This window comes from Eucyclogobius newberryi, unplaced genomic scaffold, assembly GCF_026437365.1.
Source record: "Eucyclogobius newberryi isolate DKJ021-1_F unplaced genomic scaffold, fEucNew1.0.hap1 SCAF_73, whole genome shotgun sequence".
Lineage (NCBI taxonomy): Eukaryota > Metazoa > Chordata > Actinopteri > Gobiiformes > Gobiidae > Eucyclogobius > Eucyclogobius newberryi.
In genome coordinates this window covers 416,379-443,529 of record NW_027316423.1, presented here as the reverse complement: position 1 = coordinate 443,529, position 27,151 = coordinate 416,379, and the positions used below count along the sequence as shown (strand labels likewise).

Below are 27,151 nucleotides of genomic sequence, written 5' to 3'. Positions count from 1 at the left end.
TATTATGATATTAACACCTTCAATCAATCAATCAAATGTATTTATAGAGCACTATTCGTACAAAGCGCAATTCAAAGTACTTTACAATGTTAAGACACATTTAACACAACGCAGTTTATAAGAATATAAAACAGTGTATGTCAAAATAAATAAATAAAAACATAAAAACAAATTCATGTGGAATTTAAATGATTAAAATCCAGGTAAAAGTATTTCAGTGGCTAAACAACACAGTCCTTCGCTTAAACCTTGAACATGTTGGGCTCTAATCGTGTCGTTCCTCAGCTGCTGCGGATGGTGAGCCTGTCGGAGAAGCGCTGGAGAGCCCGGCCCCGGGCGGAGACGGGAGACGAGGCCGAGGGCTTCGGGAGCGGAGACTGTGACGACGAGGACGAGTGCAGCGGGACGTCCGGTCTGGGACCGCCGCCGCGACGCAAACGCCTCAGGGTGTTCGCAGGTCAGAGTTCAAACCGGAGCTAAAACCAGCACGTTTTAGACCTAAAAGGGCAAAGTTATAAGTGAATGTGGCGGTAATAAGACGCGTAAAACATTTGTGTGATGTATTTTTAACATCGGGACATGATATGGACTAAATCTACCGTATGTTGATTAGCACACTTCCCTTTTGCCGAGAAAGATCTAAACCAGTGGTTCTCAACCTGTGGTTCTGGAGCCCCTCGAGGTCATGAGATCATTTCAGGAGGAAAATGGAAAACTTCAAATGCAGCGATAAATGTAGAGTTTGGTTGATCCGTCTTGTCCTGACTTTAGTCTTTAATGTCTTTGTGTTTGTGGTTGTTATGGATATTTAACCTGAAAAAGACAGAACCATCACTTTTCATAGTTTGAATGTTTATGAGCACAAAATGGTTATTGCCAGTGTAATCTTGATGTTTTTTTTTATTTATTTTTTTGCTTTTCTTAAGCGTACTCATATACTGCATATTTTGTCTCAATCATATTTATTTTATTTTATTAACTAACAAACAATGCGTGGGTATTATTATTATTATAATATACCCACGCAATATATTATTATTTATGTTACATTTGAACCAAACCGCCAAAGCGAATCCTAGTTTGTGAATTCACTCCACTGACTATAATAAAATATAATCCTTGTTCATATGTATTTGAATAAAGACACAAACACACCAGAGTCAGTCCTAAAGCAGGTAAAAACACAGACAATTCAGACAACAACAGACACATAACATGAAACATAAAACCTGAGACACAACATGACACACACTATTGTAATTCATCCTTCAAAGCCACAATAACATGGAACATTGTCCTTTCTCTGGCCTGTGTGTGTAACTGTGGCGAGGTCAGACTCAGTGCACGAGCTGTGTTTACACGGCCACTGTACAAGCTCGCCGCTCTCGCCGCTCTCTCACGCTCTCGCTCCACCGTCAGACCTCCTCAAGTGGCCGCTGCGCCTCCACCTTTGACCCCGCCTCTGTCCGGCGCGCTCGGAAACACGTCAGCCGCCTCCATCGCAAAGGCAAACACTCGGGTCAAGAGGAATCCAGCGTGGACGCCACAGGGCCGTCCCAGCTGAGCAAACAGCACAGGGGGAGCGCTGCTCCTGCACGAGGGGGAGCGCTGCTCCTGCGCGAGGGGGAGCGCTGCTCCTGCGCGAGGGGGAGCGCTGCTCCTGCGCGAGGGGGAGCGCTGCTCCTGCGCGAGGGGGAGCGCTGCTCCTGCGCGAGGGGGAGCGCTGCTCCTGCGCGAGGGGGAGCGCTGCTCCTGCATGAGGGGGAGCGCTGCTCCTGCGCGAGGGGGAGCGCTGCTCCTGCATGAGGGGGAGCGCTGCTCCTGCGCGAGGGGGAGCGCTGCTCCTGCATGAGGGGGAGCGCTGCTCCTGCATGAGGGGGAGCGCTGCTCCTGCGCGAGGGGGAGTGCTGCTCCTGCATGAGGGGGAGCGCTGCTCCTGCGCGAGGGGGAGCGCTGCTCCTGCACGAGGGGGAGCGCTGCTCCTGCACGAGGGGGAGCGCTGCTCCTGCACGAGGGGGAGCGCTGCTCCTGCGCGAGGGGGAGCGCTGCTCCTGCGCGAGGGGGAGCGCTGCTCCTGCATGAGGGGGAGCGCTGCTCCTGCGCGAGGGGGAGTGCTGCTCCTGCATGAGGGGGAGCGCTGCTCCTGCATGAGGGGGAGCGCTGCTCCTGCATGAGGGGGAGCGCTGCTCCTGCGCGAGGGGGAGTGCTGCTCCTGCATGAGGGGGAGCGCTGCTCCTGCATGAGGGGGAGTGCTGCTCCTGCGCGAGGGGGAGCGCTGCTCCTGCATGAGGGGGAGTGCTGCTCCTGCACGAGGGGGAGTGCTTCTCCTGCAGGAGGGGGAGCACGAGGGGGAGCGCTGCTCCTGCACGAGGGGGGTGCTGCTCCTGCACGAGGGGGAGTGCTGCTCCTGCAGGAGGGGGAGCGCTGCTCCTGCAGGAGGGGGAGCGCTGCTCCTGCATGAGGGGGAGCGCTGCTCCTGCACGAGGGGGAGTGCTGCTCCTGCAGGAGGGGGAGCACGAGGGGGAGCACTGCTCTTGCATGAGGGGGAGTACTGCTCCTGCACGAGGGGGAGCGCTGCTCAAGCATGAGGGGGAGTACTGCTCCTGCACGAGGGGGAGTCATGCTCCTGCATGAGGGGGAGTCATGCTCCTGCATGAGGGGGAGTCATGCTCCTGCATGAGGGGGAGTACTGCTCCTGCATGAGGGGGAGTGTTGCTCCTGCATGAGGGGGAGTACTGCTCCTGCACGAGGGGGAGTCATGCTCCTGCATGAGGGGGAGTCATGCTCCTGCATGAGGGGGAGTCATGCTCCTGCATGAGGGGGAGTCATGCTCCTGCATGAGGGGGAGTGCTGCTCCTGCATGAGGGGGAGTCATGCTCCTGCATGAGGGGGAGTACTGCTCCTGCACGAGGGGGAGTCATGCTCCTGCATGAGGGGGAGTCATGCTCCTGCATGAGGGGGAGTGCTGCTCCTGCATGAGGGGGAGTACTGCTCCTGCACGAGGGGGAGTCATGCTCCTGCATGAGGGGGAGTCATGCTCCTGCATGAGGGGGAGTGCTGCTCCTGCATGAGGGGGAGTGCTGCTCCTGCATGAGGCAAAGGAGGAGGAGGTCCGGGGTCTGGACCGAAGCAGGACCCAGAGACTTAAAGCTGAGGCGGGACGTGTGAGGACGCCGCGGACACAGAAATAATGATGGAAGATTGTAGAAGATGAGGCGTGAGGCGATGTTATTGGTGCAAAATGACAAACATTCTCTTTTTTGAGCTTTTAACCTTGTTCTAACGTTGTTCCCTCGTCAAACAAACAAATAAAGCTTAATTTATCTTCATTCAGGCGTGTTTAGAAGGTCCTCTCCCTCTGCGCCTCAGAAACACACCACTCTGAAGTGAAGTGTGATGTGGCTCTGGAATCTTCTGCCCTCTTTTTAAGTCCACGGATCATCACTGGACTCGATCTGAGCTTTTCTGCCTCAAATCATAATCATTAGAAAGTGTAGAAAAGCCCAACGAATCAGCACGTGCTATAAACATCATATGCATCGCATCGTATGCAGCTACACGCTTTGTTTTGTAACCATGACAACGTTGTCCCTGCCAAATAAATAAAGTAAATAACACCTGTGTGGCCACAATATCCTCCTGTCTAACGCACTAATGCCACTACATCCACTACTTTACATTCATTCATATATATATTGAGAATGATGCGATGGCTGAAGCTCTCGTGAACTCACTCGACGCATCGACTGGATCCAATTTAAACGTTGTAAATATTGGCTTTAGTAATGTTATAAAATGAAACAGTTTTATGCTTTCACTGTTCGTACGATCTCATACTTCACATTTCATCAGCGGGTTCTGATAAACACAGCTGTCCTCAGACTTAGCACGCACTCAAGACCCTCCAAACCCCCGCTCCAGGACTCGGGTTGGATTTACCGTATTTTCCGGACTATAAGGTGCACCTTTTTTCTTATTTTTTCCCGGCGTGCGACTTATACTTATATACTCCGGAGCGACTTATATGTGTTTTTTTCTTCTCTATTATGCATTTTTTGGCTGGTGCGACTTATACTCCAGTGCGACTTATAGTCCAGAAAATACGGTAGTTTTGTCTTTCATATTTCACGTGTTTGCTTTCTCCTCTGTGAAAAAGATGGGACCCTCGCGTCGCCCCCGATCACGTGTGCCCTGGACTTTTGGTGTTTGCCGACCTTGCTCATTGACACGCGGTCAGATAGTCCCTGATAGCCGGCGATGACCCCGCCGAGGCACACTGACCCGCACGCAAGCCCCGCCTGTTGGTCGAAGCGGGGGTCAAAGGTCGCTAATGGGGGGTCTGTGTGTGTGCTCCACTGCCCCGGGACGGCCCGACACACACAGAGACACACACACACACACACGCACGCACACAGACACACACAGACACACACAGACACACACCGACACACACAGACACACACAGACACACACACACAGACACACACACACACACACAGACACACACAGACACACACAGACACACACAGACACACACAGACACACACACACACACACACAGACACACACACACACAGACACAGACACACACACACACACACAGACACACACACAGACACACACACAGACACACACACACACACACACAGACACACACAGACACACACAGACACACACACACACACACAGACACACACACACACACACAGACACACACACACACACACAGACACACACAGACACACACACAGACACACACACACACAGACACACACACACACACACAGACACACACACACACACACAGACACACACAGACACACACACACACACACAGACACACACAGACACACACAGACACACACACACACACACACAGACACACACACACACACACACAGACACACACACACAGACACACACAGACACACACAGACACACACACACACACACAGACACACACACACACACACAGACACACACACACACACACAGACACACACACACACACACAGACACACACAGACACACACACAGACACACACACACACACACACAGACACACACACACACACACAGACACACACACACACAGACACACACAGACACACACACACACACACAGACACACACAGACACACACAGACACACACACACACACACACACACACAGACACACACACACACACACACAGACACACACACACAGACACACACACACACACACAGACACACACACACAGACACACACACACACACACAGACACACACACACACACACACACACACAGACAGACAAGGCTTAACCTGTTCTAAAGTGGCACAAGTTCAGGATTCTGAGAGTTCAGAGACTTCGTGTTCGAGGGAAATTATCAAAACTCACTCCCTGAACTTCTAAACATGAACAACATTTAATTTGTTACAAGTTTCCCGATGTCGCTCATGTAAATAAAGTCAAAGCTGTTTAGGGCCAAAATGAGGCCGATGTGCACTTCCTGCACCGATCATACCGGGTTCTAGTCTGTGTTTGCGTGTTGATGTTTGTGACCGTTACCATGACAACAAAACTCACTCTGACAGTCGCTTATAAACTCATCGCAGTAAATGATACTCAGAGTGCATTAGTGAGTGGTCTTTGTGGGTGCTGTGTACTAGTGGGTGTGTTTTAGCATTTTTATAAACTACAATGCGATTTGAGCTGTAAACGGATAAATAAATGGATCATTAACATACGACTCATTATAGATTCAAATGAACTAGTAAAGTGTTTCATTCTGCCATTTATTGATTGATCTGTTTTGGGGGGACAAACCTTCTTCTTGGGTTATAGTTAGGTTATTGTTTATCATCTATATGTTCTTCAGCAATACATCGCACTTCAGAATGTGCTATAGTGACACGACAGAATATTTTGAATAATAATAATAATAAATATATTTAAAGTCCTACAAATGGCATCCAGGAAGTGGTCATGTGCCATAAACCCAAGAGCGTCACCGAATGAGTGGATTCACCACATTTAGACCCATGAAAACATCGCACAACTCAAATAACTGCTAAGATATTGTTTTTAAGATCTTTATATCATTGTCGAGAAGATTGTCAAAGTTAAAACTAAATCATACTAATTGCTTTTAAAGGAGACATTCTGAAACGGCCTAATAACGTAAACAGCTCCATTGACTTCCTGTTCCAAACTTAAGCCCCGCCTCTTCGTAGTGACTGTAACGAGCAGAAGAAGCGTGTCATTTATGAGTGAGGAACGTGGCTTTGTGACATTTTAGAACTCTACATGTTTCACTCGGAATTGTAACCAAGGACAGAGGTGTGGGCGGGGATGGGGGGCAGGTGAAAAAAGCCCTTTTCTCACCGCTTAAGACTCAAACTCAAACATGCAGGAATCAATCAAAAACAAACTTTGAGTGATCTAATGATGAGGAAACGCAGTTGAAACCAGCTTCAAAGCTCAGTTTGCAGTGTCACATTTAAAAGTAGCACAACTTCTGTTCCTGTCTGTTCTGTTTGAGTCAAATGTTTTCGCCCATTAAAGTTTAGCCACCAATAATATGCACTGATCCGATCTGACAAAGCACTGGCCCTTCAGGACTCAGCCGGGCCCTGTCTGACCCCAGCGCCGACCCCAGCGCCGACCCCAACCCTCTGAGGGTTTTGTCCTGACACAGATTCCTGCTAATCGCTAACGCTAACCCAACCACAACACACTTTCCGCCCCGACCAATCAAAGGGCTCGCCGCACATTCCCCAGAGCATACCAGGCCGGGGCAGCTATTCCAGGACAGGACTGCCCCTCTCTGCTCCTCTCTGCCCCCCTCTGCTCCTCTCTGCTCCCCTCTGCCCCTCTCTGCTCCTCTCTGCTCCTCTCTGCTCCCCTCTGCTCCTCTCTGCTCCCCTCTGCCCCTCTCTGCTCCTCTCTGCTCCTCTCTGCTCCTCTCTGCTCCTCTCTGCTCCTCTCTGCTCCCCTCTGCCCCTCTCTGCTCCTCTCTGCTCCCCTCTGCTCCTCTCTGCTCCTCTCTGCTCCCCTCTGCTCCTCTCTGCTCCCCTCTGCTCGTCCCCTCTGCCCCTCTCTGCTCCTCTCTGCTCCTCTCTGCTCCCCTCTGCTCCCCTCTGCTCCTCTCTGCTCCCCTCTGCTCCTCTCTGCTCCTCTCTGCTCCTCTCTGCTCCTCTCTGCTCGTCCCCTCTGCTCCTCTCTGCTCCTCTCTGCTCCTCTCTGCTCCCCTCTGCTCCTCTCTGCTCCCCTCTGCTCCTCTCTGCTCCCCTCTGCTCTTCCCCTCTGCTCCTTCTCTCTGCTCCCCTCTGCTCGTCCCCTTCAATTGTACAGAGGTCAATTGTACAGAATATCTCAGCCTTAAGGATGTTTTAACCTGGTAAGAGTCGGTAATGTCAATAACCCCCAGTCGAATCAAACATGTTTGTTCTCCAAAACCACAAATAGAAAATAAAGAACCCTAAAATACCCTTTTATTTTGATTCAGCCTTTTATTTTTTTACTTCATCACAATTAATGATAAATTGTTAAACTCGACAAATGCTCATTCTAGTGTCAGTTGGACCTTTCCTCCTTCAGCAGTTTCACTCTTTATTTGACCTAATCTGATTTTCTTCAGTGCTGCCTGAGCTTGTGACACTTATAATTAGAATAAATCAGAGGTCAGAGGTCAAAACTGCAGAGTCTACTCTTCTGTTTCTTCTCCAAAGTGTCCAAGAGCAGCTTCAGTTTGAATTGGGGCTCATTTTATTTTAGTCTTTTAGGAAAAACAGGCCCTCTTCATATTTCATTTGATTATATTTGCTTTAACTTTATTCACTGTGTTCAGGGTCAGACTAATAAGGTTTAAACGTTACACTCGATCTGATCATATTTTCACATGAATGCATTTTGAGGCCAACATTTGGAATGTTCTAATTTCATGAAGATATTTTTCCAAGAGTTTCAAGCAACAACTTAATGAGTTTGGAGCGTCGCTCTAAACGTTTTAATTTCATTTTGAAATGTTCCATTTTTATTGTGTTCTCACATTTAGTGATCAAATCTGCAAAACCACAGCAAAAGTAATCATGCAGGGCTAAACCAGGACTAAACTGGCTCTAATGCAGGGCTAAACCAGGACTAAAGTGGCTCTAATGCAGGGCTAAACCAGGACTAAACTGGCTCTAATGCAGGGCTAAACCAGGACTAAACTGGCTCTAATGCAGGGCTAAACCAGGACTAAAGTGGCTCTAATGCAGGGCTAAACCAGGACTAAACTGGCTCTAATGCAGGGCTAAACCAGGACTAAACTGGCTCTAATGCAGGGCTAAACCAGGACTAAACTGGCTCTAATGCAGGGCTAAACCAGGACTAAACTGGCTCTAATGCAAGGCTAAACCAGGGCTAAACCAGGACTAAACTGGCTCTAATGCAGGGCTAAACCAGGACTAAACTGGCTCTAATGCACCAAGACCTGTTCTTGTTTCTGAGGTCAGTAAATGCCGTCACAGTGAGACGTTACATCACAGACAAAGGTCAAAGGTTCTAAACCCTTGGCACTATGAAGTAGTTGTCTCTCTCGTGAGCAGGAGCCAGTGTGCTGCTGGGCCCCAAAGAGTGAGGTGGACTTTATGTTCGAGACAGGTTTAATCTGCTGCAGAGCAAGCCAAATACAAGGTAGAAATATTCATGTAATGTGAAACACGAAGTGCTGGGATCACCTCGAGCTGTGGAGTCAAGTCTGAGAGAGAACAAAGAGCAGAGCAAAGAGAGACGAGGGCCTTTCACTGTGAACTAAAGCTGCAACTAAAGAGTATTTTAGTCTTTGTTTTATACATTTGTCGACAAGTCAAATAGTTGTTTCTATTGTACATTAAGTGAGACTTTTCAAATACAGTTTTAACCAAATAAAGGTTAAAATATGTTGATGAAGGCTTCTAGATACAGTAGAGAATAATTACAAAGCAAATGTAGTATTGTCTTTTTGTATCTTTTAACATCTTTTTGCACGTGTTCTAGAGATGATAAAAACACAGCTAAGATTATTTTTATTATTATTATTATAGTCGACTGTCATGATTATTCTGATTATTGGTTGCAGCCCTAAACTAAACCAGTTCTAAACAAGGATTATAAAGTCTATCGCTAAACTAGATCCCAGGATTTCCATGGCTGAACCAGTACTTAACCAGGACCAGATCTTCAGACAAAACCTGGACCAGTCTTGAACTCTATGTCAGGACCAACCCATTAAAGCAGTTCTGAAGGTAGAAAGCCACCCGCCTGTCTCAAGGTGATTGTTTTTCAAGGTTTATTCATATTGTTTTGTTACTGAAAATACGGTTAAGTTTCTTGCAAATACTGTGGGACACGCTAGGCAAAGTAAAGTCCAAGTCCAGGTCTAAACTAGAACTAATCCAGGCCTAAACCGGTCTGATCCAGGACCATTGTTGCCGTAAACCTCTGTAGTGTCTGCGTTAACAGCTGAAGTGCACGTGAATGAGACACAGCTGTGACCTTTGACCCTTGTACCTGCTTTGTCTCTCTGAACTTTCCATGAGGGATGTATTCTTTATGGTTAAATGTGTGCCGCAGCTTCACGTTTATATGTGGCTATTTAAAACGTGGAGAAGTGAATACGCCACACAAATACAATGTATATATATGTATCCATCTTGCATTTCTTTAATTACAGGTGTTGCATTGCTAAAGAAATACCTAGAAAAACTTGCATTCTTTCTGATGTTGTAACCTGTGTGTCCTCATGGAAAGAAAGGTTCACTGCGAGAAGATGGTGCACCCTCCACCAGGAAATGTACACAAATATACAAAGAGTTTAAATCCCTCGATGACCCCAGAGGCCTATAAACGAAACATTTATTTCATAAACTTCACGGTGTTGAGTTATCATCGTAAATAGCTCCGTGGAGATGATTATAAGCTACTGCGTGAGGCGCTCGCCACATGTGGACGGGCGAAAAGCAGGACTGTGCGCCTGAGGTTAGCGTGAGACCATCTCAGACAGGCCAGATGTGCAGATGCAGGTGGAGAGAGAGAGGGAGGGAGGGGAGAGGGAGGGAGAGAGAGAGAGAGAGGGAGGGGAGAGGGAGAGGAAGGGAGAGAGAGGGAGAGAGAGAGAGGGAGGGAGGGGGGAGAGAGAGAGAGAGGGAGAGAGAGAGAGGGAGGGAGGGGGGAGAGAGAGAGAGAGGGAGAGAGAGGGAGAGGGAGGGAGAGAGAGGGAGAGAGAGAGAGGGAGGGAGGGGGGAGGGAGAGAGGGAGAGAGAGGGGGAGAGAGAGAGAGGGAGGGAGGGGAGAGGGAGAGAGAGAGAGGAGAGAGGGAGGGAGAGAGAGAGGGAGGGAGGGAGGGAGAGAGGGGGAGAGAGAGGGAGGGAGGGGGGGGAGAGAGAGGGAGAGAGCGGGGGAGAGAGAGAGAGGGAGGGGAGAGAGAGAGGGAGAGAGAGAGGGAGAGAGAGAGAGGGAGGGGAGAGAGAGAGAGGGAGGGAGAGAGAGAGAGGGAGGGGAGAGAGAGAGAGGGAGGGGAGAGAGAGAGAGGGAGAGAGCGGGGGAGAGAGAGAGAGGGAGGGGAGAGAGAGAGAGAGCGGGGGAGAGAGAGAGAGGGAGGGGAGAGAGAGAGAGGGAGGGGAGAGAGAGAGAGAGGGAGAGAGAGAGAGAGAGGGGATAGATGTGTCATAGATATGAGAGGATATAGCTCGGTGCCCACATGTTGTGAAGCTTGTGAAGAGCAGGTGCTGAAACCCTCACATTTGAAACAGTATCAAACATGGCCGCCCTCATCAGACCTGCGTTTGTGTCTGAGTCATGAAAGCTGCAGGTGAAGCCGATCACTCAGAGCTGGTGTCCGGATACCTGTGTGGATCATTGTTCTCCCTTCTCATACGACCACTTGTTTTATTCCAATTTTATTTCATTCTTTTGGTCGGGACAGTGAATGTTAATGAACAGGATTAGCCATGGGCCGCGTAGTAACTGACATAACAACAGCATGTAGAGGTTGAATAGCAAGGGTCCCAGGACTGACCCTTGGGGCACTCCACAGGTCAGGGTCATGTGGTCTGAGACACAGCTACCAGTTTCAACAAAGTACTTCCTGTCTTCCAGATAGGACCTTAGCCAGTTTAGGGCAGTGCCAGTGATGCCCACCCAGTCCTCTAGTCTCTGTAAGAGGATCCCATGATCGACAGTGTCAAAAGCAGCACTCAGATCTAACAGAATTAAGACTGAGGCTTTGCCCGTGTCAGTGTTCAGGCAGATTAGAGATGGGCCGGTAGTTCATACTGCGGCATTAAGTGCTTCTTTGGCAAAGTTTGGAGTGTTGAAATCTTATGCAAAGTAAAGCTGTAAAGTCAGTAACATTCGTATAAAACTTGTTCCCATTGGAAGGTTGAACAATGCTCTTTCAGAAACTCATTTCAAAATATAATGCGTCCATAATGTCTCATGCAATCTCTCAAAACTTGGATTTGACATTTGAATTCCTGTCGGCGATTGAGGAAAGACATTACTTTCAATCAAAATGAAGTAATAGACGTAAACATTTATTTTCACCGTTAAAATCCTTCATTATATTGTCAATACTGTTTTTTTACTGATTTAACTGTCCGACAACAGCCGTGATTGATGCCGCGGGAGAGTCGGTGGATACAGATGAAAGAGCAGATGTCTGTGTAAATCAAACAGACTTACAAAGATTTAGGACTTACATGTTTATGCTCCGTTTGATTAACAGTGAGTTTAGAGCCCAGTTTCTCCAAAGGCAGATGTCAGGCTGAACAGTGGGGGGCTCCGTACTTTCAGGGTCTGTGGTATCGGAGAGCTTGTTTGTTCAAAAATGTAAATCCCATAAACATGAAGGTATTCAAATATCAACTTCATACATCCCCGAGGGTTATAGAGTTATAGAGTTATAGGGTTATAGAGTTAGGGTTATAGAGTTATAGAGTTATAGAGTTATAGAGTTATAGAGTTATAGGGTTATAGAGTTATAGGGTTATAGAGTTACAGAGTTATAGAGTTATAGGGTTATAGAGTTATAGAGTTATAGAGTTATAGGGTTAAAGAGTTATAGGGTTATAGAGTTATAGAGTTATAGAGTTATAGAGTTATAGGGTTATAGGGTTATAGAGTTATAGAGTTATAGAGTTATAGGGTTATAGAGTTATAGAGTTATAGAGTTATAGGGTTATAGAGTTATACAGTTATAGGGTTATAGAGTTATAGGGTTATAGGGTTATAGAGTTATAGAGTTATAGAGTTATAGGGTTATAGAGTTATAGAGTTATAGAGTTATAGGGTTATAGAGTTATACAGTTATAGGGTTATAGAGTTACAGAGTTATAGAGTTATAGGGTTATAGAGTTATAGAGTTATAGAGTTATAGGGTTATAGAGTTATAGGGTTATAGAGTTATAGGGATAACTCTATAACTCTATAACCCTAACTCTATAACCCTATAACTCTATAAACCTATAACTCTATAACTCTATAACCCTATAACTCTATAACTCTATAACCCTATAACTCTAACTCTATAACCTTATAACCCTGTAACTCTATAACCCTATAATATCCCTATAACTCTAACCCTCATATAACACTAGATACATGTAATGAAGATTGACTTAAGACTCATTTACGCATTGTTGTTGTTGTTGTTTCCGTTGTTGTTGCCATTGTTGTTGTTGTTGTTATGGTTGTTGTTGTTGTTGTTGCTGTTGTTGTTGTTGTTGTTGTTGTTATTTTTTCAGTTGTTGCTGTTGTTGCTATCCTTGTTGTTGTTGTTGTTGTTGTTGTTGTTGTTGCTGTTGTTGTTGTTGTTGTTGTTATTGTTTCAGTTGTTGCTGTTGTTGCTATCGTTGTTGTTGTTGTTGTTGCTGTCATTGTTGCCGTCATCATTGTTGTTGTTGCTGTTGTTGTCGTTGCTGTTGTTGTTATGGTTGTTGTTGTTGCTGTTGTTGTTATTGTTGCAGCTGTTGTTGTTGTTGCTGTTGCTGTCGTTGTTGTTGTTGTTGTTGTCCTTGTTGCCGTCGTTGTTGTTGTTGTCATTGCTGTTGTTGTTATGGTTGTTGTTGTTGCTGTCGTTGTCGCCTCAGACATACTGTTCAGATCACTCACCCAAAAGTAGGAGTCTTTAGGGTCTTTAGGGTCTGAGTGAATGTGTCCCACACGAGGGGTGCATGTGTTGACCATGTGTCTGCACAGACACTCGGGCGGGGCATCTGCACTCGGGCGGGGCATCTGCACTCGGGCGGGGCATCTGCACTCGGGCGAGCATCTGCACTCGGGCGGGGCATCTGCAGAGCCACTGACCACAGGTGGACAGGAGACTTTTAACCACTTTAAAGACATTCTCTCATCGTTTGACCGTCAAAAAGGACGCGTCACGCCACTTTTAAGACCTTTAACCATATTATAAGCGTCTTCCCTTCTCATTGACCCTCTCGTAAATGATAATGCTCTGGACACGTCTCAGTGCAGTGCAGGCTCTGGGCAGGAAAGACACGTTTTGGACATGACAAATCTGTACATTCCATCGAGTTTCTTCCCCTCCGCCGTTGGACCCACGAACACTTTGAATAACACGACAACACCTTATCTATTTGCACTGTTTTGCACTGTTGTTCTGTTGTTCTGTTGTTCTGTTGTTCTGTTGTTCTGTTGTTCTGTCCATATTTAGTTATAAACATATTTATCTTTACACCAAAGCACGTTCCTAGTTGAAGAAATTCACTGACAATAGTTCAACACTTTTTTTGATTCATGGCTTATTAAAGGTGCACTGTGTAGCTTTTCTGTAGCGTTGCAGTTACTTTGACGGCATGTGAGGCATTGAGCTTGTCTCCATGGAAACAAGCGCGTGGCACCAGGGCAGAGTTTGATGTTTTTCTTAGAGAACAAGAACAAGAACACCCGTAATCGGACGTCACTGTGGAACATTCAAGACCAATACGAGACAAGCAGGTGGCAGGGTTTGGATTTAAAAATAATCCAAACTAAAAGACTTTTTAAACGTCAAAATGAATAAAACTATTGTGATTTTACGCTTTATCAAAATTATAATCAGACCCCATGTTTAATCAATGAAAGTACTAGTATTTTGTTGCTGTGAGCTCTCTCTTCAGCTGACAGCGCCATCTGCAGGCCAGTACTTTAAGACATTATCCCAGGTGTGGGAGAGAATATGAATAATCTCTTGGAATACCGTACTTCCCAGATTATAAATCGCTCCGGAGTATAAATCACACTAGCCAAAAAATGCATAATAGAGATTGTTGAAGACTTTGGTTTGATCCTGTCTAGTCCTGGTTTAGTTCCAGGATTAGTCTCGGTTTGGTCACAATTTTGATGCAGTGTTTGCGGAAGTGTGGTTTCGAGTTAGTTTTGACTCGTTTACTTGTACATACATTACTGCACGTGTGACTCTGCACAATCAATCACAACCTCTGTGTCACTTCTAAACAACTCTGCAAACTCCGGAGGAAGAGGAAGTGTGGGTTCTTCTTCTGCGTCCCTTAGAGCCTAGAGCGCCCTCTTGTGGTTGTCAGTGTGAAAATAATGAATAATATATAAGTCGCTCTGGAGTATAAGTCGCACCCCGGCCAAAACTGTGTAAAAAAGTGTGATTTATAATCCGTAAAATACTGTAAGTGCAAATGGTTATTGTTGTTGTGTCCTTGGCCAAGATGTTTGCGTGAGGAGACGAGATTCCTTGAAGTGCTTTACCTGCTCAAGAAAAGGTTTGTATAATCGTGACCTTTGACCATTTTACAACTTAATAATTGATCCGGACTAGGAACTGGCATCACCGGGTTGTGACCTTTGCTGGAGCTGGAATCAAACCGCCGCCGTTTGCATTAGCGAGCCGTCGATCTGCCGTCGATCTGCCACCGCTGCGCGCCTTCGATGCTTACGGTAAATGTTGAGTCTCCGGATCGGTTTCGGCTTTCGCGTGCCGTTTCTCAGTAACCAAAGAATGCAAAGAAAAGCGCTGCGACTGCGAGGAGCTGGACCCCGTGTTGGTCTTCCTCTGAGGATCTGTCCCAAATCCTGGTCGGGATGAAGCCTTAAACCCGGCTCAGAGACAGGAAGAGGACTGCTTTCATTTTCGGGGGCTTTTCTCAGGATTTTCCCAGGCAGTTTTGGGGGATCAGCGTGTGGGACGTATCAGCATGAAAAACCACCGTGTTCCTCACGCAGACGGAAAGTGTAAACGTCAAAATAACGTACTGTCCTCGGCCTCTTAGGCGACGCTGACTTGATTTTTCGTTTTACCGACCCGCCGGTTTTTGTATAAATAAAAATAATCACCAATCGAATAAAATGTATACATTTACATACCCTCGCTAGGTGTCACCACCAACCGGAAAGTCACATAACCTCATTTCCGTCAAGCATGGATGATTTTTGTTTGCCCTATAGCCTTTAAAAAAAATCTAAATATATGGCCTTTTCCCCCAAAAAAACTGTCATCAACCATTGAACTAAATCTATGTAATTTTGACAATTTTTCCCAACTTTTTGCTGTTAGTTCTTGATTTGTTGACTTTTTGTGAAATCCTTTGGTGCTTTAAATGTTTGGTTGATGTTAAATAAAGAACACAATCTCATGTATCGATGATTGATTGATTGATTGATTGATTGATTGTTTATTGTACAGACACTACATTTCTTGTCAAATGACGGTTTTGCCAGGTAATTATTTTTATTTTCCCACCCAGTGTCCAATGGTCTCGCGGAAAAAATCGTTAAAACTAAAGATCAAGTCAGTGCGGCCTTTCCTCGATGCCGTCGTGCGGCATCGAGTGTTCCTCCGCGCTTTTAACGCCCTCTCGTCTTCAGGTCACGACGCGGCATTCAGAGTTTTAAAGAATGCGAGATGAAACGACGGCGAGTAATGACGTTACAGAGACGATACAGTCGATCAAAAAAGCCAATCCGCTGACTTTAAACTCCACAAACTTCTGATATTTAGAAATCGCACATGCATCAAGTTAGAATTCCAAAGCAAAGTAATTCACAAGGTTCGGACCCTTCTTAGGTTGTGTCTTTGTCCTTACGGTTCAGTCTTGACCCTCTTAAGCTTCTGTAGCTCAGGATGTGCTTTTCTAAACTTCTACGTAAACATGTGTCGTGTGGAGTACTTCTGCAGCCCCGTTTCTCATTCCCATGCCCCCCCCCTTCGCTCGCCGCCCCCGTGTTTGCGCACGCCTCTCAGAAAAAAACGCGTGTTTGCTCTAGCGCTTTATTTACGTTTGCCGACGCTTTTTCGGAGGCTCCAAATTGGTTCCAGTCTCAATCCTGGGTCGTGTCCGTCAGCCCAGCGAACAGGAGCGCCATTCTCCGTCCCCGGAAAAACACTGCAGCCATTTTGTGGGAATGTCTCAAAAAAAGCCTGTTTAACTCGTCGGAATGTTCCGTGGAAACGATGTCATGTTTGCTCTGGATTTGAGCAAAGTTATTTCATCGTCTTGAGTCAAAACTTTGGTCGATTTAGAACTTCTAGAGCGTTTTCACACATAAAAGTACAGAGAACCAGTCCCTTTTTAGTCAGAGGAACCAACCATGTTTGTATTCACACATTTTCCAACACGCTTTTGAGTCGACGTCACGATTCTGGACAAACGAACCGCTCTAGAGACTCAAAGATGTTTTCTGTGTGTTTAAAACTCTTTCCTGGTTTGTTTTGTTTTTTGTTTTTTCTCTCAGCCAATCACAGTGGGCGAGTCTCAGAACCTTCATCTTCGTCTGTTCGGACAGTTTGGTTTCCCACTGTGAATATACAGAGCCGTGACTCTATTTTTAGCATCTGTGGAAGACGTTATTGTGGGCAGAAAAAGAGCTGTACTTCAGAGGTATTTTCATTGCTAAAGATGGATCAGTTATTGGCATTTCAAGAGGTTTTGCTGATGAGGAATTATTGCTATTGTATTACTGTATTTTGCTGTTGATGAGTTGCTTATCTCTACAGTTATTTATCCAGACGTGCTACTGTTTGATGACATGTGGACTTGTTTTGTCTAAACCAGATGGAAAATAGCTCATGGCTGAATCTGGCGCAGAGCATTGTTGAGATGAATGTTGTCTGTGCACTTGTGGATGCCATCGTGATATCTGACTCGGTTTGGGATGAAAAAGCAACAAAGTGATAAAATAGCAACAAATGAATAACTGTAAAAACGTCACACATTTACACGAATAATAACTCCTGAATGTGGTCACTTTTAAGACACAAACGACACATTTGTAAAAGCATTATTTCTCTTCCCAGCTTATGTATATTATGTGTTCTGCTTCACTCCGGAAACTCACCGTTACTGCAGCTTCTACTTACATAACAAAATAAATCCCTCATACACATTTGCAGCTCTGTGAAGAACATACAACTGTCATACATGTCGAAGAAAAGCTCAGACAGAAAGAAAGAAACAGCATCACAAGCACGGTTAGCGCTCTCGCTTCACAGCAAAAAGGTCTTAAGTTCAATTCTCTGGTGGCACGGGGCCTTTTCTGTGTGGAGTTTGCATGTTCTCCCTGTGTAAGGCTCCCATTTCCACACAAAAAACATGTACAATAGTATGCTGGTGTATGATAAGATAAGACAAGATAAGATATGCCTTTATTGCAGGTAGATACAGAGGAAAAGAACAGATAACTATAGGAAGTTTAAAAAAACACTCTTAATAGAAGAACTCTTATAAACAAAACTCCTATAGACAGAACCTCTCATATTCTTAATAAGGAATAGAGAGAAAAAATAAAAAGATAAAATAAAATAAAAATAAGCTAACATAAGACAAAATGATACTAATAATAGTGGTAAAGTAAACACTCTTATTTACATCAGTTATATGCACATGAGTATGACAGTATTGCACATGGTTAAGTCAGTATTGCACATGGTTAAGTCAGTATTGCACATGGTTAAGTCAGTATTGCACATGGTTAAATCAGTATTGCACATGGTTAAGTCAGTATTGCACATGGTTAAGTCAGTATTGCACATGGTTAAGTCAATATTGCACATGGTTAAGTCAGTATTGCACATGGTTAAGTCAGTATTGCACATGGTTAAGTCAGTATTGCACATGGTTAAGTCAGTATTGCACATGTATTGCACGTGTTCAGGGCTAACAGTGTTCGTTGTAGAGTCTGACAGCAGCAGAAGGAAAGACCTGTGAAACGTCTCCTTCACACATCGAATGAACGAGTGAATGTGGGACAACGGATGCAGATCAGCCCATGGATACAACCCGGCGAGTGCTTCATGTTTTCATTAACATATAAAAAATAATCCATAAAGGTATAAACTTAAACAAATAGTGATTTAGCGACAGTCTTGGCTCATTTGATCATCTGCAGAGCTTTTTATTCCTTCTCACTCAAAGTCGTTCATCACCATTGGGCCGTTCCTCTCCGGTGACGTGGCAGTGGTCATTTACACTTCCTTTAGCTTTCCTTTTGCTACTCACGATATAGTAGCTCCGACCTTACGCTCTGTCGCAATGTTTCACGTAAACCTCTCCTCTGCACATCTTATGGTCGCTCCTCGTTTCAGTTGAAGTGAACGTGAACACTCCACACTCCAAAACTCAGAACGTCCAACGAAACCGCAAAGAGCGTTCAGGACAGAAAAGACGACCGCGGCGCGTCTGAAAGTGGATTTAGAGTCTTTGTCGTGTTCTCCGCGCCGTCATCTCACGTGTTTTACTGCGTGTTGTGATGGATGCGACGTGTCACCGGGGGTTTCACGATCAACACATCCGACGTCCCGATGATAAGACCAGAGCGGAGGATGACGAGGGTTGAGGGGAAACGGGGAGAAGTATGGCTCCTGTTTGACTTGTATTCAAAAGAGGTCACAAAACATCACGTCACCTTTTCATCGTGGTATTTTACTGCCTGTTACTTTTTCCGTTTATTTTGGCAAATCTTTAGCTCATTGTTAACGCCGTCGACCTAAACGAAACATAGAAAAAGGGTCAATAATGCAACGAATCGAGAGAAAAGCCTGTTTTAAGCGCCATAAGAAGCATAAGAACGACACTTTAATGATGTCAGTTTAGCAGAATAGATCGCTTTGAACTGTGATCAATGTAAATATATTTTCTATTTATTTTAACATATTTATTACATTTGCCAGGAGGTCAGTACATTTTAATTTCAGCCTGTGCGTTTCTCGTTAATACAAAGTGACATGTCGATAAAGTGCTATTATCTTATGTTATCAGGTTTACAGGTCCTTTAACCGTGTAACGATGATGTAATTACCTCGCGGCGGCGGGTCTGCCATGTTCCGGTCTCCATGGTGATGCTATTGCTCCGCCTGGAATGTTTCACGGTGTGGCATTAAACTTCTCTGTGTGAGTGGAAGGTCAGAGGTCAGAGGTCTCATTTATAAAGCTTAAGGTGGACTTCGTACTGACAGCGTGCGTACAAACGAAACACTGGACCCGACTACGCAGTATTGCAGTATTTCTGTACGTGCACACGCTTAAATACTATAATACATAATACATAGATAAAACCTGTGGCTGTGGAAAGGCTCAGTAAGAAAAGGCAGCGTAATATTTCACAAAAGTATCGATACTAACGAAATATTCTGCAGTAACAAGGTTTTTCCCTCCGACAGAAATGTACAGACTTATTGTATTTTATTTTTGTGACACTTTTTACTTTGGTAACACAATAATGAATATTTTGTTATAAATAACTAATCAACTAACAAAATAAAACTAATTGTTAACTTTAACAAGCCCTAACTTTAACCCTAACCATAGTAAATTATTATTAGATGATTAGTTTGTCAGTGATTAATAAATATGTATAAATGCTTTGTATTTAGGCCTTTTTCTTAATCAAAAATGTTAAAATGACAAAAAGGCAATTTTTTTTTTTTTTTTCGAGAATCCTAAAGCCTTGTTATGTCAAAATATAATTTGGGTTTTGACAGTCTGAGTCGTACATTGAGCCGTGCACATTTTAGTTTCAATAGATCCAAACTGAATGAGTCAAAAGAATATTAATACTAAATACTTGTTGCTGTGATAGTGATATTGCAGTAATAACAGCCTGTCCTTCTGTGGTTCTCAACTAATTTAATTGACTTGAATTGTGGCATCTTTTCCAACATCCTGCAGCCCTATGAGCATCGCCAAAGTGAATAACAACTTATAACATAACTGTTATTTATCTTTTGAACGTCGATGTTGCGTCAACAGAAGCTGAAAGTCGCGAATAACAATTAAAACACTGGTAACTGAATAAATGCAAGATAAAAAGTAAGTGTAACTCCAGAGAAGTAGAAATTTTACTTTTAATACTGCTAATTTTACACATATTATTATTGTTAACAGACTCTTAAAATGCACTTAAGATTATAGGAATTATAAAAAGTTATCCCAGAATAGCAAATTTTTAGGTTTATAATTTCACTTCCTGTTTGTAATTTATGACCCTATGTTCACGCTAGGAAATTACCCAGAAAACACTGGGCCAAAACTCATCTAATGTCACTATTATTGTTATTTGACAAATAAAAACGACTTAATTTTGTTGATTTAATATAGAGTCAAAAAAGTTGTTTCTTTGTGTAAATTATGCATAAACTTTGACTGGAATTAGTGTCCTTAGTGTGATGTCACTTCCTGTCATTTTCTACAGATTAGAAAATGACAGGAAGTGACATCAGATACAGATTCTACAGATTTTCCAATGTTTTCTCCACAAACACTTACTGGATCATTGTAAAACTTTAATTTATATGTACAACAGGTATAAGTACACCAAATAAAGTCAAAATTAGAAAAGTGTAAAAACCCGCCATGGGCACTTTAAATAATGTTTTACGATCCATAAATGAAACAGAGTCATACTTTTCCCAGCGCACAGTGAGCGAGTCACAACACTGCTCTTTTGTCCACGGCAGAATCAGCTCTTCACGTTGGATTTGTTTTGGTTTCCAGTCACAAAGTGCACTTGAAATTTACACCCGCGTTTCCAGTTTGCACGTCTAAAACCCGCCGCAACCTTCTCCCCTCGCACGGATTTCCTTTTCTCTGCCTCGTCGCTTTAGCCGAGCGGGCGGGCTAAAACTACACGTCCTAATGGATTGAACTGGACCAGCTGAGGGCGAGGTCGCCGGGGGTAGGCCGCGGAGTAACGGCCCCGGGGCCCGTTAGGCCTCGTTTGTACAGGATCGAGACTGACTTTGGCAAACTGGTTCTGTTTTGGCAAAGTGCGTATCTGTTTTTGGCAGTGTCCTGGTGTTGATGCCACTGCAAACATGTGACCGTAAAGATGTGGCCGTAAACATGTGACCGTAAAGATGTGGCCATAAACATGTGGCCGTAAACATGTGACCGTAAAGATGTGGCCTTAAACATATGACCGTAAATATGTGGCCGTAAGATGTGGCCTTAAATATGTGTCCATAAATATGTGGCCGTAAACATGTGGCCGTAAACATGTGACCGTAAAGATGTGGCCTTAAATATGTGGCAGTAAACATGTGACCGTAAACATGTGGCCGTAAAGATGTGTCCGTAAAGATATGGCTGTAAACATGTGACTGTAAACATGTAGCCGTAAAGATGTGACCGTAAAGATGTGGCCGTAAACATGTGACCGCAAACATGTGGCCGTAAAGATGTGGCCGTAAATATGTGACCGTAAAGATGTGGCCGTAAACATGTGACCGTAAACATGTGATCGTAAACATGTGATCGTAAACGTGTGGCCGTAAACGTGTGGCCGTAAACATGTGACCGTAAACAAACGTAAGGATGTGCAGAGCTTTGTATCTGATTAAGGTTTACGTGAAGGTGGGTGCTGTAGTATAAATAAAAGTATAAATAATAATCAAGTTGTTTTGAATAGAGCCTCACAATAATTACTACCGTATTTTCCGGATTATAAATCACACCTAGTTTTAGCCCTGGGTGCGATTTATACTCCAGAGCGACTTATATGTGACATTATTTGTTATTTTCACACTCACAACCACAAGAGGGCGCTCTAGGCTCTAAGCGACACAGAAGAAGAATCTGCACTTCCTCTTCCTCTGGAGTTTGTGGAGTTGTTTAGAAGTGACACAGAGGAAGAAGAATTCAATGGATTTAGTGATTTGGGGTAAAACTGATGCTTTGGTAAACTTGTTAGCATGTTCTTTATGCTATAGTTATCTGAATAACTGTTCATATGTTACGTTAACATACCAGACACTTACCACAGTTCTGTCTGTGCCTCATGTAGCTGAAGGTGTTAGCGTTAGCATACGTCATGTAGCTGAAGGTGTTAGCGTTAGCTTGCGTACACCTTTTCACCATGTTCTCTAATCTGTTATTATTTTAAACTGGATTTCAAGATTTAATGTCTGTTCTTGGTCTTGGATTTTATCAAATACATTTCCCCAAAATATGCGACTTATACTCCAGTGCGACTTATGTGTTTTTTTCTTCACTATTATGCATTTTTTGGCTGGTGCGACTTATACTCCGTAAAATACGGGATATGGCTTTATTGGTGATCTATTGACTGTTCAGTGGATGCAGTCAGCACGTGTCACATGAGGAGGCGTGGTCGGCCGTGGGGGGGGGGACTCGCCGTTGATTCAATTGGAAACGCAAATGTTTTTTACACGTTTTTTAATGCGTTTCCCGGCAAATTCTGTGTATTTTAAGCACAACTACTTCACGTCGAGTCACGGCCGAGTCTTAACTGATGTTTCTGACCCGGCGTTACCTCGGAAACGTAAACAGATCCACTCTATTCTTCTCCATGTGTTTGTGTCTGTGTTTGGTTCAATTTAACTCCTACAGTCGGCTCTCGCTGTATCTGAACAGCGGGGCCCGAGCAGCTCTTCTACATTGAAATGAATGGTCCGTTTGTGGGCGGTCCTTCAGAATTACACCTGGAACAATATGTTTTGAGGCTCAATGATTATTGTTTGCACATTTGCTTTGTGTGTTACGGTAATATTTGATCTGTGAATAGTCAAATTTCTTCTCTGTTTCATCAAAGATACGTCTAACTGCTTATGTTTTTCCTTCTACTATTCATTTGTTTCACCTCTTTTTGGTTTGGTGGGATTATCCTGCTTTAGCGTTTATGTGTCAGTGGCACAAAGTCAATAAATACGAGCTGTTCACACTATTTCCATCCGATTTAAAACGACTTTCCAACAGATTTGTCCACGTTTTATACGACGAATGAGACGAATGAGGGACTTGTGTTCTCAGGCCTCGCTCCAACTGCATTTTAGTACATTTTTATACATGTTTTAACTAGTTTCAAAAGCATTTCCTAAACTGACATAACGGTGAACTTGTACGTCTGCTAATCAATCAATCTGGCAAACATTCTTCGCAAAAGATCGGACAATTTAAGCTTTTGACTTGACGCCGACGATCCTAAACTGATGCCACTTACGTACGACGTACGACGTCACGCGGTGACGTCGTACAGCCGGGACGTTCCCATAGCGGCCATTTTAAAAGGGGCTCGCGATATATAAAAACCAACACGACTGCATCCTTTTCTACGACATCATGAGCTACGAATACTTTGATTCTTTAGACGATAACGGCAAACTAAGGCACAGGACAAAGCTATCACAGAACGCAGGTTTTTGGTATTTTGGCCTCATAATTCCTGGATTTCGTACGTAGTAGACGTGATGTTGTGCCCCTTTCAAAATGGCGGACTCGGTTGCCACTGCACAAGTTCCCGAATGTGCGAACGCATGTATTGAGTGTACTTGCGGACCACACATCAAACTCGTTTCCCGTCTAATTTCGACGCAATCGCCGCTTCGTCCGAGTCACGTGACCTCTTCTCTGACCTCTTCTCTGAGATAACCTTTATTCCGTGATCGACTGGATGCGATTCATTTCTCGTTCTCATCTTTGTGAGTTGTCCTCGTTCTCCCGAGGCTGTGGGACGGCGGCGCTGGGGCGGAGCGGTGCCAGTTCAGGTGGTAAATCTGTGCCCGGTGCTTTCATGTGAGGCCCCTGTGGAAGAGGCATTCCTCACGGCGCATGGACTGAATAAACTGCACCTCCTCCACTCGCCTTCTCCCTCATTTGTCTCCACGTTCGTCTCTTTGCTTCTTCTCTTTCTTTCTCTATCTCTAAATGTTCTATTTGCCCTCCTCCCTCCCTTTCTCTCCCTCTCTCTCTCTTTCTCTCTCTTTCTTTCTTTCTTTCTGTTTCTCTCACTCCACGAAGTGTCAGACGATCGTGACGTGGCTCCAGAGCCTTTGAAGATCTGACAGATTTATAAAGGCTCAAATATTTTGGACTAAAGGTCTTTATATAACGCAGCGGTTCTGATGGGACCAAATTCAACCCGTGTTCGTTTTCTTATCCACAAGAATGTATTTAATCGAAATACACACTCAATTACGGGCACATGTGTGTTTTAAAATGAAATGGAGTGAGCTTAAACACTTTATTCAAGGGAATTATCTGTTCATAGAAACGCAATGATGATAATAAATGAAACTTGTTTGAGAGCAGTACACATCGAATTCAAAATATATTTCTATTTGTATTATTATTTTTTTACATTTTAAGTTGTTTTTGCCTTGAGTGTCCTTAAGGTCCCAGGAAATGGCCTTGAAATGAAATAAATGAAATAAATGAAATAAATGAAATAAATGAAATAAATGAAATAAAACAAAATAAATTAAATAAATTAAATAAATTAAATAAATTAAATAAATTAAATAAATTAAATAAATTAAATAAATTAAATACAATAAATAAATAAAATACAATAAATACAATTAAAATGTACTTTATTTTATTCATGTTTTTTTAAACATTTAAAAAAACATGAATAAAATAAAGTAAATTAAAGTAAATAGAGTTAAAATAAAGTTAAAATAAAGTAAATGAAATAAATAAGTCATATTTCAGTAGTCATATTTCTGATTTTACTCAATAATACTCTTTATTGTCTCATTGTACAATAGAAATCGCTGTAAAATGATCGTTTGTCAGCTCCTCTTCGTAGCGGCTCCATTTCCCCGTCCAGCTTCCTCCTGCTGCTCGAGCTTTGCCCCTGTGGAGAGGTCAGCGAGCTCGGTCAGTCTGTCCTCTTCAGGGTCTTCTCCAGCCCCTCAGAGAGACAGAGACGGGGGATAAATCTGGGGCCTGTGGTTTTGTCCCGGAGCGGAGGAGATTCGGGGTCTCGCAGCAGGACAAACAGAGGCGCGTGGGCTCCATAAAACTTCACATAAAACCTGTCTGCTTTGACCACACACGGGACAGGACCAAATACAAGTGGATCGGGAGTCGGACTTTAGCTTTGTCTGCAGTATCAGTCTTTAGTATCAGCAAATTAAGAGTAAAAAGTAATTGTGTAAGTCTCTTTTCCAGTTACTTTTGTTCACCAAAGTAACTGGAAAGTCTTCTTGTCTCTTTGGAGATGTCCTTGTTTTGCCTGGAAGGTTCCACACTATGGCATTTAGTCTGTCTTGTATTTATTCAATAATAGGCCTTTTTAATGTTGAGAACTTGAAAACGACACATCAGAACTTGACCTTGTGGCGTTGCCTGTGTCTCCGTGGAGATAACTGCGTTGGTTTAATGCTTTACTGTGGTTTTTTGTTTGTTTGTTTGTTTGTTTGTTTGTTTACCTTGTTGCTAACGGCCAAAGAATGGCATTTTAAAGTACCATGTTTTTGTGGAGAAGTTGTTAAGTATTGTTGTGAGGCCTTAAAGTGGACATGATCTTGGCTTTTATTGTCTTTTAAACATGTTTGTAGTTACAAAAAGCAGCTGTTTAGCAACAGGACCGATATGTAAATATGTCCCTGTGTTTGAACAGACACTTAAACAATGTGTCTCACATAAGATCAAGAGAGCTGCTTTACGTTTCAACATATTTTAACATATTCATACAGATTTTAATATTTAATTATGTCACAGTCTTGTTCTAAAAAGGTCTCATTTACAGATGTCAATTATGATTATCAAAATGCAATTACAATTATTTTTGTGACCAAACAGCCACAGACACTAAACACATTTGTTGTTGTTGTTGTTGTTGTTGTTGTTGTTGTTGTTGTTGTTGTTGTTGTTGTTGTTTATGGCGGTTGGCAGCCAAGCATTGCATTACCGCCAGACTTTATTCTTTCGACTTCATTTTTTTTTAAGCGAGGAGGAGGAGGAAGAGGAGAAAGAAGAGGAGGAGGAAGAGGAGAAAGAAGAGAAAGAAGAAGAGAAGGAGGAAGAGGAGGAGGAGGAAGAGGAGAAAGAAGAGGAGGAGGAAGAGAAGGGGGAAGAGGAGAAAGAAGAGGAGGAGGAAGAGAAGGGGGAAGAGGAGAAAGAAGAGGAGGAGGAAGAGGAGAAAGAAGTGAAGGAAGAAGAGAAGGAGGAAGAGGAGGAGGAGGAAGAGGAGGAGGAAGAGGAGAAAGAAGAGAAGGAGGAAGAGAAGGAGGAAGAGGAGAAAGAAGAGGAGGAGGAAGAGGAGAAAGAAGAGAAGGAGGAAGAGGAGGAAGAGAAGGAGGAAGAGGAGGAGGAAGAGGAGAAAGAAGAGGAGGAGGAAGAGGAGAAAGAAGTGAAGGAAGAAGAGAAGGAGGAAGAGGAGGAGGAGGAAGAGGAGGAGGAAGAGGAGAAAGAAGAGAAGGAGGAAGAGAAGGAGGAAGAGGAGAAAGAAGAGGAGGAGGAAGAGGAGAAAGAAGAGAAGGAGGAAGAGGAGGAAGAGGAGGAGGAAGAGAAGGAGGAAGAGGAGGAGGAAGAGGAGAAAGAAGAGGAGGAGGAAGAGGAGAAAGAAGAGAAGGAGAAAGAGAAGGAGGAAGAGGAGGAGGAGGAAAAGGAGGAGGAGTTGTGTGCGTGCGAAGGTGCGTCTTTCTTTGGGACAATCTGAAAGAACGATTTGTCAGCAGCAGCAGACTAAAGTGCGGAGCCAATTAGGCCTGAGGTGCAACTCGATACAGCTTTTATATACAGAGGGATAAGGGCCCGGACGAGAGGGGGGAGAGGGGGAGAGAGAGAGGGGGGGGGGAGGGAGGGGGGGAGAGGGAGAGAGAGGGGGGAGAGAGAGAGAGGGGGGAGAGAGAGAGGGGGGAGAGAGAGAGAGAGGGGGGAGAGGGAGAGAGGGGGAGAGAGGGAGAGAGAGGGGGGAGAGAGAGAGAGGGGGGAG

General features: G+C 44.2%; 1 protein-coding gene across 1 annotated transcript in view; it reads left to right on the top strand.

Moving 5' to 3' along the window:
- Nucleotides 1–286: 286 nt before the first annotated feature.
- LOC140350584 (glypican-3-like) overlaps nt 287–27,151 on the top strand; it is a 33,932-nt gene continuing 7,067 nt past the window's right edge. The window contains exon 1 of the mRNA XM_072436159.1: nt 287–457. Coding sequence (XP_072292260.1) covers nt 295–457 — 163 coding nt within the window. The 5' untranslated portion in view covers nt 287–294. The remainder of the gene's footprint in view (nt 458–27,151) is intronic.